Consider the following 14,125-nt stretch of genomic DNA (forward strand, 5'->3'; position numbering starts at 1 on the left):
AGACTATAAGTCGATATGAAATAAATTTTTAGAATCTGAATGCATATGAGTTGGAAAATCCAGATCCAAGTGCTTGGTTTTGAGAATACCACTCAACTCTAAAAAGCATTCCAGAACATTAGCGTGTTAAGGCATTGGCACAATGGTGAACATATCTTCCCAGGAGCATGGAACAAAGATACATTTTGCCCTGTTATCTGCGAGCATAGCATTCTTATGGCCTTGAAACTTAAAATCTGTCCCTCCTATGCATTTTTCACCTAAAGTTAACTGGAAAATTTCTATAAAAAGAATTATAGTGATCAAAAGTATGGAAAATGAGATAATCAGTTATCCAACCAGCTTTCATTATTTACATGTTTATCAACAAAACAAACAAACAAAAATCAAATACAAGACAAGATGCAAGTTGATTCATGCTTTCTCATGTCTCACTCGATAGAGGCTAGCTTGTCCTCATCCACTTCAAAAGCCTTCCTTGCTTGTTTCAGCTCCTCTTGCATAGATAGAAGTTCCGAACATCGGTTAAGTTTTGGTAGGTCCTGCAATGTTCAACATATCAACCATTCTTAAGTACAAAGAATGGAAGTTCGGACTACAATTGCTAATACACATATCTAAACCAACAAAAAACATGGACTGGGCAAGATATATGAGACAAAAGCTGCTAAATGTCTAAGCAGTTCAAATGCATTAATTGAAAGAATAGGCTTAAATCCGTTTCCATCCACAGCACAGGCTTTATCAGATATGTAACTGTAGCTAGCATTATGATCCATGGAAGTGTTACAATTTAGCTAGCATTCACAGATTCTGCACGTTACAGTTAAAGCATGGCTGCAACTTGCAAACACCCCATTCCCACTCTCCATCTCCTTTGACACAAATGAAAAAGGCAATGCAACTGAGTGATAGTATACTAATAGACCAACTGTTAGCACGTACAGTCAAAACTTGCATGGTAGTATATGGTATTTAGGGGCATAACAGGAAAAGAATAAATTAAAATGCAGAGCAAAATTTCCCACAAGGTGAAATTACAAATGATGAAATTTCAGTGGTCATAATACCTTGCGAATTAAGTAGAGAAAATCTTCAACTGCAAGCTTTCCCCTCTTTGATCCTATATCTTGGGCTTTATGTGCCTGCAGAAAGTTAGTAAACAGTTTTAACACCCACCATATCCTCTTGCTTATGATTCATACCAACATAGAAGAATGCTTACCAAATCTGTTACATACTCCACGACGATATCCTCCACAAGTGCCACGGTTTCAGGAAGAGGCTGATTAGGCAGTAAAAGCAATTCACAATTGTATTGAAAGTAAAACAAAACAATCTAACATGCAGAAACTTGGCAACACTTATACTGAGATATCTAATGTAGATAATAAACGAAATGGTTGTTTGATTATGACAATACAACAAAAAAAAAATTGCATAACTAAAAGAAAGAGTTGAATACAACGACAGCAGAAGATTGGTAATTTTAGCCATACATGAAATGTTGTGCGTGTATCCAGTTAACCAATTAGAATAACATCTTAGAAAATAGCAACCTTCCTTTTCTTATTCCTTTCCTTTTGTCAAGGTTAGAGATCATCTGTTGTTTAAAAAAATCCCCACTTTAAAAGCAGACAAACATTTTCAAAGTGTTGTTATCTGCTTTAGGGTTTAAAAGACTAAATATTACTGAAAAAACAATTTTTATTGCTCTCAGTTCAACATATTTGCTTCTCTTAGTAGCAACTCTAATAGAAATGTCAAACAACTCCAAGTGTAACGGGAACAAAACCTGTTATAGTAAAATATGTTATGTAAATGGTGCTACTTACATTAGGATCGTCTCCAAAACCATACATCATGTGCTGCACTGTAGCATGACAAACATGAAGAAAAATTAATATAAAAACCATGATGAAAGTCGCACAGCAAAAGTTACTCGGCACTTACAGTCTTTCTGAAAGACTCCTCGCTTTCGCTTAAATGAAGTTTCATTAGGTTGTGAGGATCCAACTTTAGATTTCAATGAAGGTCCAGCAGATGAGCTGTTCATCTTCTATGTGTGCTTATTTTCTCTTAAATTATCTGCAAAAGAAATCAATTTATCTTCAGCAGTCAATCAAATGCTATATCCAAATGACAAAAAAAAAATTGGACACGAGCTTAAACCGAAAAATGAATCTAAATCGAGGACGACCGTCTGAACAACATAACAATTAAATGGAATCCTAATTTGGAAAAATGGAGAAAGAATTGTATCAAACTGACAAAAAAATTTTTGAAGCAAATAAAGATGAACAGGTCAAGATCGAGAGTACAAGAGTGGAGAGTAATGATTACCACCCGCCGGTGGTGGCTAATCGGTGCGGCTGGTGCGGCGGTTGGCGATGGTCGCACAACAAGGGAGAAAGATGTGGCTGGTGGCTGGTGGCTGGAAGGAGGAGGGCTGCTGGTAGTCGCGCGTCGTCGTCCTCGTCACTGCTGGCCTGGAGGAACGGCGGTTGATTCCGGCAGTCGAAGGAAGACCTAGTTCGGCTGGGGCGGGGACTGAAATTTCAAAGGGGGGTGGGGTTGCGAAGGGCTGCCGGCTGCAATGACAAAAATGTTAGGGGTTTTTTTATTTGAGCGCATTAGGGACGAAAAAGTTAGCTATTTATTTCAATTCCATGGAAGATTCATTCGCGGCAATTTTGTTGCATATAGCTTTTTTTTTTTTTTTTTTTTTTGAAAAATTGATCATTATGCCTGTATTATGGAAAGTTTATTAGTTCTGTTTGATGAATAAATTGAAACCTATAAAAATAAAAAATCATAATTTTTGGAATTTCGAAGAGGTGGGGTGGAGGTGGAGCAAAAGGAGAATATAGGTGTGAATATTGCATTGGTAATCAATATTTTGGTTGGCTGTAGTTCTCTTTCCTTTTGTTTTTTTTCTTTTTTGGTCTTTTATTTGTGGTGCTTTGAAAATCTGGAGGTTTCCATGATTCGCATTAAACGAGACCTCTCATCAACGATAAATGATGCAGCAACTCATAGTTATGAGTTTATATAAAAGTTTTTTTTTTCTCTTCATCGAGGGATTTTCGTTGCAGGTCTTAGCTTGGGCGCAATAATTTTTCAAAGTTAATTGGAGAAATTTTTTTTCTCTTTTGGTACTATTCAGTGCTGCCTCTGTATTGCATATATATTATATGGATGACTATTTTTTTTTTGAAGGTTTGAAAGTTTGATAGTTGTTTTCGTTCCCTGTGCTTCGACCAGTGTACATGACTTTTAACCTTTGGTTATAATTTTTTATTTTTACGATGGATACAGTCGGCCATGCTATGGGAGCTTTCGCAAAAGAGAGAGCGGCAGTTCTTGCTCTCTTGCTACCAAATAAAAAATATGGGTTAAATACTTTTTTGAGTCTTAGAGTTTGCTGTTCTTTGGGCTTGTTTTTTCTGCCTATAAGACCTGTGATTTATAATAGAACTTAAGTTTAGACCATTTTTTTGTATTATGTATTATTTTTCAAACCTTAGTTCTTAGTGCAGAAGCTGAATATAGACCAAGTCTTATTTTCTTTTATCATTAATGAATTTCATTTCTTGAATAAAAGAAAAAAAAATCTGAGGGAGAACTATCACGAATGCGGAGTGCTAAGAAGTACCGAGAACTGTTGAGAAGTTCTCATGGATTCCGAGGATCACAACCATGAAAAGTGTTGAGAAGTCCTCGTGTACATGATGAGAAGCGTTGGATTGGGTTAGATTGAATGAGTTTATGCAAAGAGCGCGATATGGCAAACTCCATTAGCATGTAGTGGGAATAGGGATGACAAGGATTAATTATAATAAAGTTTATAATTCATGATATATTTGTGGAAGAGAAAACAAGGCCAAATTTGAAATTTTTTTGACATCCTCCCCAGCTAAAATATGAAAGGAGGAAGTCGAAATTTCACCCCCTTTCAAGAAAATATTCAGCTGAAACATATTTGATGAGTTAATAGAAAAAAAATTTTTCATAGAAATTTTTTTTTCCTTTCCTTGCAGAGAGTTGGACCATACATTCAACAACTCGAAAGTGATCATCCTGAATACCCGATCTTTGAGTGCCCGTACTCTACCATCCCTTTGTCTTTGATACACATAGCAGCAATCCGAACACTCCCTGGAACAAAGAAATATCATATCCAATATCCATTAGGATGGTACAATAACTTTCTGTTTAATCCTGTCCTTGAACACCCAAAATGCAGCAAGTTGCATGCAGCCATAAAGGATTCTGCACTCGACCATTTCATTCGTGTTCACATGCTGGTTTCAGAGACACCGTAAAGCATTGAGACCCGGAAAAGTGAAAATGGAATTTCTTTATTTTTCGTTATACTCCCAAGTAAACTATTCTACAAGAAGAGGATCCACAATGCAAGTTTGTTTAACAGTGTTGAGACCTGAAAATGGTATTTCATTGTTTTTCCTTATTCTCCCAAGTAAATATTCTACAACAAGACGCTTCACAATGCCACAACTTTAAGCTATTATCGGTCATAAATAGTGACAGCGACAATAGTTGAAAACATATATATTGAGATGCAAGTAAATTAAATAGGATTCAGACTTGAAACTTCTGGACTTGTGAGGAAACCAACATAATTCCTCAAACATGACTCTGGGATTTACAACAAAGCAAGGAAACCCACCTTAGGCAAGCATGCCAATGATCTACATTCTGTCCACCACAACTGTCAGGGAAAGCTTTAGGTACTGGAAGTCAGACCAACCACGTCCAGACATCACTATAGATCACAACATGGGGAGTTGGAAATGCAAACAAAGAAAAAGCAATGAAATTCCATTTTTAACAAACACCACGTAGATAATCAGGTCTCATCCTTTCCCCTGATGTGTAGCAAGGCATAATCTGCATCACTGCAGAAAAAGGGAAAAAAAATTTGTACAATGAGCAAGCATATAAGCATCATAACATCAATAACAATAATGAGTTACAGAAAACTACCTCTACATTCTCTGCCCCACCTACTTTGGCAGTGCCATTGATTTTCTGAGCATCTTCTGTTGCAGAAAGAGTTGAGGGAAATTAAAGATCAAGCAGATGATAATTGAGATGAAAACTAAATGCAAAGGTGATTGGGAAAACAATGATCCAACAGAATGTGAAAGTTCTATGAATTTGATTACTCATGCATAGGTAAATTAATAAAATTTATTTCTAAGTTTGCTTCTCCAAGGAGAACTGAAAACCGGTAAATAATTTCATATTTCAGTCCTCAAAGTTACCCTCAGTTGCCTATTTGAGTTTCCACACATTCCTAGCTTTTAAATCAACTCAAACACGGACATAGATATAAAACCTACAAGCTCCCAATGTCGCAATGCAACATTTAATGCTCCACAATAATTCAAAGCTTCATTTCATAATAAACTGAAGTGATATATACATAGCCAGCAATTCTCTTCCTCCAGATGCCACATATCATGGTTTATCTATTTATCAATGGAACCAAGGCAAACATCATGTGCCTTAAACACATACTCTCAATGCAAAGTGTGAATAGAACATTTCACCTCATTCTGATGAAAAGATGATGCAAATAACATTAGCCACATACATGCAAAATAGCATAGAACTAATGACTAAAGAAACATCTAAATAGCATGAATAATCATCAAGTAGAAAGTAAAGGAGAGGAAAACACGGTTAGACACAAAAAATTATAACTATGCAACCAGGTGTTAATAGCTTGATTAACATGTAGTGATTATGGCAATTACCTGCATCCTCTGGGATCTCAGAAGTCCACAAGGTCAGGTTGTCCCTGAGAAGCTGCATTATTAAGGTGCTATCCTTGTACGATTCCTCATTTAGATTGTCGAGCTCTGAGATTGCTTCATCAAAAGCTTGCTTTGCAAGGTGGCAGGCCCTAAGGGGATAAATGAATTTGATATCATACGAGTTCACAAAAAATTATTTATTGCAAGTTACTCTAATATAAGCTAGCTATTTTCCAACACACCTTTCAGGTGAATTCAAGATCTCATAATAGAATACTGAGAAATTCAATGCCAACCCCAATCGTATAGGATTTGTAGGGGGCAAATCAGACTCTGCAGCAGTAGTAGCTGTCTGCAAACCAAGGGGGAAAGAGTTGCTTAAACCATTTGCTCTATAACAAGTTGCTATGATAATAAGGAGAATAGAAGTGCATAGAGGAATATGTTGTCTAACAGGAATGGTACTGTAACTGATGGAATTCAATTCAGAATTTAACAAAACCACAATTACTCTCTCTTCATTCTCTCTCTTTCACTCCCCTTCTCTACAGTTGGTATCAGAGCATAACAATCACTTAATTCCATCAGATTGATTACATTTAATCACAATATGATTCCATAAGACAAAATTAGTAAGCTTTCTGAATTCCATCAGATTAGATAATTGAAAAAGCCACAGCTACAACAATCACTTTCTAATCTTCACACTCCTCCAATCATTAAATCTATCTCGAAGCTTGCATTCTAACATCAAAATTTTATTTAAAGGAGCCATGGAACTATGAACAGTAGGAAGGAAGCTACAATAATGAAACATAAGGAGCAATATACAACAAAATCAAGTAAACCAAATTGATAGTCAAACTTCAAAGTCTGCAATTGTCTAAAATATTCAAACAAGTAGAGAAGACACTTTTAGCTTTCAATCAACCAACTGGCAACTCAAAGAATATGGTAACCATGTTTATCAATAAAATGAAAGTATATGGTGCATCCCAGCCCATGATCTCTCTGTTAAGAGAAATCTTAACCAAAAAATTTCTTGATGGCATTATAATTTATATTCGGGGTTCACAGATAGATGGTGTTAACAAAAGCTTTTGTATTATCCTCATTATGCAAAGTGAGACCATAGTAATGCTAATGCTACCAGTGATAAAGACCAAAGAAGAAAAAAAGAAAAGTATCGACACCTCATATGCTTCCATTGAATGATCAGCAGCTTCCTTCTTCTCATTACCCGTTTTGAATTCTGCAAGATAACGATAATAATCTCCCTTCCTGCAATACCAAAATTTCAAAAACCTTGAAATCCTGATGTCTAAACAACAAGACATTGCTCAAAAAAAAAAAAAAAAAAAAAAACTTTACTCACATCTTATAGAAGAATACTGTTGACTCACCAGCAGAAGCAGATGGTATTAGATGCTCATCTATTATGGCCATGATATCATTGCAGATGTTCGTAATCTCTAATTCAACCTTCTGTCTATACTCCTTGATCCGTTTCGCGTTAACTTCATTCCCTTTGGCTTCTTCCTTTTGTTCTATGGATGACAGAATTCTCCATGATGCTCTCCTAGCACCAATCACATTCTTGTACCCAACTGAGAGCAAATTCCGCTCTTCAACTGTCAATTCCACATCAAGTTTTGCCACATTTTTCATGGCATCCACCATCTCTGCCAAAATTCAAGTTTAAAACTTAGATTATTTAATCAAGCAAACAACACTCGAGCCTCAGAAATGACGATATATAACACACACTTATAAAAACTACAGAGAAAAACATTAAAATATGAAGAAAGGATTATCAATTTCGTCATGCTAAAAATCTGACTGGATAAAGCGGTATTTAACTAGTCCACGAAGTCAATTTGAATTATCCAGTCCTGATCAAAAGAAATAACACCACCAAGCTCAATTACCACAAAAAATTCAACTAAAACCATCTTTCCTTTCTTAATTATCACGGAATCGGAGGGGAATCAAGCTTAGCACACAGATTTTGCCATATTGAAATCCATTTTTTTCAAAATGAAATTCACAGAGGAAGAGAAAAAGAAAGACTCTAACCATCATAGCGCTCCGCCTGCTCGGCTAGCTTGGCAACGTAAACGAACTTGTCGCGTTCAGCCATAGCCGATAGTATCGATCTAAGAGCCAGAGAGAGAGAGAGTAGTTTAGGGTTTTGACAGCCTGGGACTTGTGCCTTTTGGTCTCGGAAATAACAGAGAAGAAATTGATGATTGGGTTAATATAAAATTATGCCTTTCCGGACTGTCCAAACATTAAACGACGCCGTATTCCAGATGGCTCCTCTGCGCTAGAAACGACGCCATATTGTACCCTCGTGGAATTATTTTTGTGTCTCTCCCGCCCTCTACAGAGGCTCTCCCGCTCTCCTTTCGTCTGACAGCTACTCTCGTTCGCTAAAAACTCTATTAAAGCCCTAACCCCATCTTCACCGCCGCCGCAATCGTTCCGCCTCCACATTGGTCTTCGCCTCCCACTCATCATTTCCTTGTAATCTTCTAGCCCTTTATAGAAAAGAATAACCGGGAGAAAACAAGGGAATACCCACTTCACTCACCTGACATGCATACACAAATCGAGTAAGTTTTTTGGATTTTCTACCTTTTTGTTGTTCATGGTTCAATTTCCAATCGAGTAACTTTTAAATTTATTACAAAAATTTTTCCAAGTCACCCTCTGCACATGGTTCTGAAGTTGACCCTGTTAGCTAAGAAATGCGATTTATTCTCTGAAGATCCCTCATAGTAGCATCAAAATTGCATGGAATATGGCAGACCCGACTCTGAGTTCATGAAATGGGATAGAAACCAGTTGGATTGACGTGTGAGCTACCTGTTTTCGACCCAGCTCAGTTCCTGGAAATTGTTTGAGGTATGGCCTTAGTTCGACACTCTTCGGTTAGAAACCAAATGCAGTCCATGATATGCCTTCTGCCCTGGGTAAGTCTAAATTGCCATCTAAAATTTGATTTCTTGTTTAATAATAAAATTGTTTTCTGCAATTTTTTTCTGTTAAAGTTGTCATTTGAATGATGTCTTTTTTCAATAGTCTATTTTTCATTGCTAAATCAAGCACAGATGAACTTAAGAGAGAGAGAGAGAGAGAGAGAGAGAGATCGGCTAAAATTGATAATGGCCATGGTTTAGTTTAGTTTTGTAAATTAGGTTGTTTACTTATACCAATTATGTTGACTTCAATATATATATATATATATATAGTACAAATTTATAAAATTGAAACTACGGATAGAGAATTAGATGGTTTGTCATATGGCCTTTGAAAAATTGAGGATTGATATTATTACTAATATCATTACAAAAGAAAATTTTATTAGCGTGTCATTTGGATAATGTGCATTTGAAATAAATATGGATTTGGATTTTTATTTCAAGTAAAATAATAATACTCTCTCCCTTAATATTTTTTGTCCGCCTTTCCTTTTTCGATTGTCTCAAAATTATTGGTTACTTTTTTTTCTACACATGGTTAATTTGACTATTATAATCCTATTTAATTTTATTTTATTTTTAAAACAACCTCTCATTAGCTATTTCTAAATGAGTATTTAAAACATCTTTTAGTATTTAATAAAATTCAATATCTTTAAGATGGGCATAATTGGAAAGTCAATAAAAAAAAATATCTTTTAATATTTGTGAAAAAGATAAAAATTATGGGACAGAGTGATTAATAAAAAGAAAATATATCTTTTAGATTTTTTTTTGGGAGAAGAAACTAAGTGTTACATATGACTAGATATTGATTGCATTATAATGAAGATTGTGATAGCAAAGAGTTCTTTTCCCCCTTTTCATATGCATTATTTAATATTTATATGACCTCAAATCTCACTTATATTATACCTTTTAGATCATTAGGCAAATTATCATAAACTTTATAAATGATCTATACTATTTATTTAAAAAAAAAACCTTCATGGAAAGATCTTACTTGTTGTCACTTGATAAACAATAATAAGATTATCAATAGAATAAGTTTTTAAGAAAAAAATTTAATAGACTAATTTATTAACATGAAAACATGTGTTGCAAATATTATTTACTTATTAGTTGCATATATTTCAATGTATTTGCATATGAGTGTTTGTTTTTCTCTTTGTGTTGGCCTAATGGTCAAGAGAATCCAAACATTTTCTTCTTTTTTGCAATTTTATCAACTCCATCTAGTTTTAGTTCTTATTGCTAATTTTAGAAATTAGTTGCAATTTTGTCTTGGGGTGAAAAAATTGAAGGTGGAGTTGCCTACATGGCAGATAATTGAGATGATAATGTTATTTAGCGGCCTACATAACTTTAATAAACAACATTAATTTTTAAATTATGGGTTCATAAATAAGAAAAATGTTTTCTTCCAATCAGCTGTCTCATAGGGACCATCACCTCCAGATTTCAAGCATTGGAGAAAATTGCAATTAACTTTTGTAACTGGAGAAATTTACTAAAGTTGATATGAATGAACAAAATTTTAAGTTTGGTTTCTTTTTCCTTTTTCTTTTTTTTTTTGCCATTAGTTGGATTTGTTTTAAAACCAGTAAGCCTTTGGTATTTTGCTATTTTTGCAATATGTACAGATGTGTGGCTACCTCTGGAACCCATTCTTAAGCCCAAAAAGTGTGACTTGGCAATATGATTTTTGTAATTTATAAATGACACATCTACTTTGCCAATGACTAGATGAAGGTCACCCGCCATATTGCCTCATCATCTGCCGCCAGAAACAAGGTGCCCATTCTCTACAAAAGCTCAGAAATCAACGACCAGAACAAAAAAGATGTGGTAATGCTCCAGATCTTCTCCTGGGGAAGAGGCACATCTGGCCAGCTTGGTGTTGGCACTGAACAAACTCAACTGTACCCAGCCCCAGTAGTGAACCTCCAAGTGTTGCCCTCTTCTTTTGTATTGTCTCCAACACCAGGCCAACTGGTTAACAAGGATCACTATAGCATTAACAAACAGGTGCTTGAAGTGGGAATTTCTTGTGGGTTATTTCATTCTGCATTGCTTGTAGATGGTAATTTTTGGATTTGGGGAAAAGGGGATGGGGGCCGTCTGGGCTTTGGACATGAGAATCCTGTATTTATGCCCACACTGAACCCTAATCTGGATAATGTTCGGTGCATTGCTTTGGGTGGTGTCCATTCCATTGCACTCACTTCCCTCGGCCAAGTCTTTACATGGTGAGAAATTGTTGCTATTGATTATGGATCAAACTTTTGTTTTATTACTATTTGCAATTGGCCATGAGAAAGATCCATGGTACCATGAACTTATGGTCTGGTCTAATTCTTATGAACATGTTTGACATTATGATAATGACATTGTTGGTCCTGCACGAGCTGATAATATCCATTTTACTATATCGACTTGACCAAGAGTTTGGCTCACATAACCTGATGCTGCAACATTATAATTGAAGCCAGGGGTTATGGTGGTTTTGGTGCATTGGGACATTCTGTTTATCACAGAGAACTGCTTCCTAGATTGGTCAAAGGCAATTGGAACGGGAAAATACAGCATATTGCCACCAGCGGCGCACATACTGCTGCAGTCACTGAATCTGGTTTGTTGATCATTTCCTTCTCTAGTACCCAATTATTAAGTTTCTATTTTTCTAGACGGGTATGGTTTCTACTGGGCACTTATTTTAAGTCAAGAAATGACATTGGCTTTTGTGGTGACATGTAGGTGAACTTTATACATGGGGACGAGATGAAGGGGATGGCAGATTGGGCCTTGGCCCTGGGCGGGGCCCAAATGAAGGAGGTGGACTTAGTATACCTTCCAAAGTAAACGCACTGCCCATTCCTGTTGCTGCTGTTTCCTGTGGTGGTTTCTTCACAACGGTGTTAACAGAGGATGGGCAAATTTGGAATTGGGGAGGTAAGGATGTAAATTCCTTTGTGTAAATTTGGCTTTTTCTTTTCTTTTCTCTATTCCAATAAGATTTAACCATTGATTTTTCTTTTTAAAAAAAAAAAAGTCTTATGAGCCATACTTGGCAAAATTGAAAGCTAAGCGCCAATTGAATTTCTAAAGGAATCATTTTGTTTATTCTGAATTTGTGTCAATATCCATCAAGTGTTCCACTGTAGCTACTGCCTTGCCTCACATGGATTCTTTTTAAACATAAAAGTCAATCTCGGCAAGGAATGATGCCTTTCTTCCTGCTTGTTTTTGTTCGTGCTTCTATGTACTAGTACCATGGTACCTTAAACCAAATTAAATTATTTTTTTACAAAGGAAAATTAACTTTTAGTTCCTATTGTTTAATAAAACTAACTACTTAGTCATTGTATTTTCAAAGGAACACTAGATAGTCCCTGTTGTGTAGACCATTAACTATTTAATTCCTGTCTTTTCAAACCATTAACTTTTTACTCCCTCTGTTTATCTAAGCAGTCAGTAATGTGAAATGACTAACATGCTCTTTGTCTCTAATTAGTTTTTGTAATTTTAAAATATAACTATTCAATGCTTGTAGTTTTAAAATCACAATTTTTTAGTTCCTGAAATTTCAAAATCATAACCAATTAGTCATTGCATTTTCTAAATAACAATTATTTAATTCTTGTAATTCGCAGGAAGTCTAAATAGTTAATGGTTTGAAGGATCAAGGACTAACTGATGTGTTTTTTAAAATAGAGGAACCAAATAGTTAGTTTTAGTAAACCACAAGAACTATATAGTAAATTTCACTTTTCTAGGAGAAATTGTTGTGGTGTGTTGTTGGCATATTTTTTCAATTATAAGAATTAAGAAAGTGACCAAATTGTGGAACTAAATAAACAACATAATAATACTTTTTGTTTTCTTGGTCTATCGCACAGCAAACTCAAACTATGAGCTTGGAAGAGGTGACAAGGTCGGCGGTTGGAAACCAAAACTAATTCCTAGTCTTGAAGATGTTCGTATCATTCAGATAGCAAGTGGTGGTTATCACTCTCTTGCTTTAACTGGTAAATGACTGAAATCTCATTGTAAAGCATGATGTGTGCAATTTTTTTCAAATGCTCTCTACCTCTCTTTCTCTATATATATCTCTTCTTTTTCCTTTTTCTCAATTTTTAATTTTTGTCTAACATGCTTAATAATTATGTGATTTATTCTGGCTCATTATATCAGATGAAGGTAAAGTTCTTTCATGGGGCTTTGGGGGACATGGTCAGCTGGGCCATTCTTCAAAACAAAACCAGAAAATACCAATGGTGATTGATGCTTTAGCTGATCAACGTTTTGTTTATATTGCCTGTGGAGGTTCTTCTTCTGCAGCTATAACTGGTAATTTGAGTTGCGTGATTCAAAGTGGTTTTATTCTCTCAGGTCCTCTGTTCATTGACTTATTCTACATTAGTATGTAAATACCTTGCACTTCATATTAAAAACGTTTGCCAGTTTCCATAAATATTTCTTCGTAAATCTGAATTGGGTGTACTTCTCTTGTACATTCTATTAAGTCGATATGCTTTGCTATATGACGAATATTTGAATGCATTATGTGTGCACATGCCATTATTAGCCAAGGAATTGTTTTGCTTTTCATTGGAAGTGCTAGTGTCCTAACGTAAATTTGGTTACATTTGATTAGATGAAGGGAAGTTGTACATGTGGGGAAATGCCAAAGATTCTCAATTGGGCATTCTTGGTCTGCCAGAGGTACAACTATATCCTGTTGAAGTCAAGTTTCTTGTAGAGGATGACGACTTGGGAGCCCACAAGGTGTTGTCCGTTGCTGTTGGTGCATCTCATGCAATGTGTTTGGTTTTGAGATCAAGCTGATAAGTTTATCTTTTAGTTGTATGGTATGTCAACTGAGATTCTGCAACCAGGGATGATATGTTGCTACAAAGCCTTAAAAGCTTTGATGCAAAGAAATGTTTGATGAACTGAGCTGAGCTGAATCAAGAATTGATTTAGCAAACGAAAGATGCTGCATTGAGACATCTAGGAGCTTTATTTCAATCTTTCAACTGTCTTTAACTGATCATTTGAGAAGAAAGAGGATGTTCCAAAGGACTTTAATTGCTGACACCAAGTTTACACAAGTAGGGTTTACGTATTTCTAGATAGTTTTGATAAATTTGACCGTTGTTCTATCTCCTAAGTTTGTTCCTTTACATATATTAAAATAATATAGTTGATATATCTTCGTTTGTATTATTATTAAATTATTTTTAGAATGAATTTTACTTTTAATAATATATAATAAATAAAGACAGGTTAAAAAATAATACATAAATTATTATTTTAAAAGAAAAATACTCTAAGATCCAAAACAGAAGAAAAATA

General features: G+C 35.3%; 3 protein-coding genes across 10 annotated transcripts; 1 reads left to right on the forward strand and 2 right to left on the reverse strand.

Annotated features, from left to right (window-relative positions):
- Positions 1 to 299: 299 nt before the first annotated feature.
- LOC110605492 (transcription initiation factor TFIID subunit 13) lies at positions 300 to 2,940 on the reverse strand. Its single transcript, XM_021744098.2, has 6 exons — positions 2,344 to 2,940; positions 1,954 to 2,088; positions 1,836 to 1,873; positions 1,226 to 1,285; positions 1,071 to 1,145; positions 300 to 542 (listed from the first exon to the last, which is right to left on the reverse strand). Exons 2-6 carry the CDS (start codon positions 2,054 to 2,056, stop codon positions 432 to 434), a joined length of 387 nt encoding a protein of 128 aa, XP_021599790.1. The 5' UTR covers positions 2,057 to 2,088; positions 2,344 to 2,940; the 3' UTR covers positions 300 to 431.
- Positions 2,941 to 4,434: 1,494 nt separating this feature from the next.
- LOC110605479 (14-3-3-like protein D) lies at positions 4,435 to 8,034 on the reverse strand. 2 transcript variants are annotated; one of them, XM_021744087.2, is made up of 7 exons: positions 7,860 to 8,034; positions 7,159 to 7,465; positions 6,977 to 7,064; positions 6,026 to 6,135; positions 5,784 to 5,932; positions 5,008 to 5,060; positions 4,435 to 4,919 (listed from the first exon to the last, which is right to left on the reverse strand). In XM_021744087.2, exons 1-7 carry the CDS (start codon positions 7,921 to 7,923, stop codon positions 4,917 to 4,919), a joined length of 774 nt encoding a protein of 257 aa, XP_021599779.1. In that variant the 5' UTR covers positions 7,924 to 8,034; the 3' UTR covers positions 4,435 to 4,916. The 2 variants fall into 2 exon arrangements, with proteins under 2 accessions (XP_021599779.1, XP_021599770.1); XM_021744078.2 differs by having other exon boundaries at positions 5,008 to 5,063.
- Positions 8,035 to 8,162: 128 nt separating this feature from the next.
- Positions 8,163 to 14,004, forward strand: LOC110605454 (RCC1 domain-containing protein RUG3, mitochondrial). 7 transcript variants are annotated; one of them, XM_043954069.1, is made up of 8 exons: positions 8,163 to 8,398; positions 8,554 to 8,758; positions 10,411 to 11,016; positions 11,260 to 11,399; positions 11,525 to 11,719; positions 12,667 to 12,795; positions 12,962 to 13,117; positions 13,425 to 14,004. In XM_043954069.1, exons 3-8 carry the CDS (start codon positions 10,514 to 10,516, stop codon positions 13,613 to 13,615), a joined length of 1,314 nt encoding a protein of 437 aa, XP_043810004.1. In that variant the 5' UTR covers positions 8,163 to 8,398; positions 8,554 to 8,758; positions 10,411 to 10,513; the 3' UTR covers positions 13,616 to 14,004. The 7 variants fall into 7 exon arrangements, with proteins under 7 accessions (XP_043810004.1, XP_021599741.1, XP_021599753.1 ...); XM_021744049.2 differs by having other exon boundaries at positions 10,514 to 11,016; XM_021744061.2 differs by having other exon boundaries at positions 10,520 to 11,016.
- The last annotated feature ends 121 nt before the right edge of the window (positions 14,005 to 14,125 follow it).

This window comes from Manihot esculenta, chromosome 2, assembly GCF_001659605.2.
Source record: "Manihot esculenta cultivar AM560-2 chromosome 2, M.esculenta_v8, whole genome shotgun sequence".
Classification (NCBI taxonomy): Eukaryota; Viridiplantae; Streptophyta; class Magnoliopsida; order Malpighiales; family Euphorbiaceae; genus Manihot; species Manihot esculenta.

Excerpts from the sequence above, each read along its gene's own strand:
- LOC110605492 (XM_021744098.2), bottom strand. The coding sequence starts at position 2,056 with ATGAACAGCTCATCTGCTGGACCTTCATTGAAATCTAAAGTTGGATCC. Across the intron at positions 1,874-1,953 it reads AGGAGTCTTTCAGAAAGACT|TGCAGCACATGATGTATGGT; the intron begins GTAAGTGCCGAG and ends GTCATGCTACAG. Across the intron at positions 543-1,070 it reads TTCTCTACTTAATTCGCAAG|GACCTACCAAAACTTAACCG; the intron begins GTATTATGACCA and ends TGAACATTGCAG.
- LOC110605454 (XM_021744049.2), top strand. The coding sequence starts at position 8,693 with ATGGCCTTAGTTCGACACTCTTCGGTTAGAAACCAAATGCAGTCCATG. Across the intron at positions 11,017-11,259 it reads CTCGGCCAAGTCTTTACATG|GGGTTATGGTGGTTTTGGTG; the intron begins GTGAGAAATTGT and ends AATTGAAGCCAG. Across the intron at positions 11,720-12,666 it reads GCAAATTTGGAATTGGGGAG|CAAACTCAAACTATGAGCTT; the intron begins GTAAGGATGTAA and ends TCTATCGCACAG.
- LOC110605479 (XM_021744078.2), bottom strand. The coding sequence starts at position 7,923 with ATGGCTGAACGCGACAAGTTCGTTTACGTTGCCAAGCTAGCCGAGCAG. Across the intron at positions 7,466-7,859 it reads GCAGGCGGAGCGCTATGATG|AGATGGTGGATGCCATGAAA; the intron begins GTTAGAGTCTTT and ends GAATTTTGGCAG. Across the intron at positions 7,065-7,158 it reads ACAGTATTCTTCTATAAGAT|GAAGGGAGATTATTATCGTT; the intron begins GTGAGTAAAGTT and ends TTGGTATTGCAG.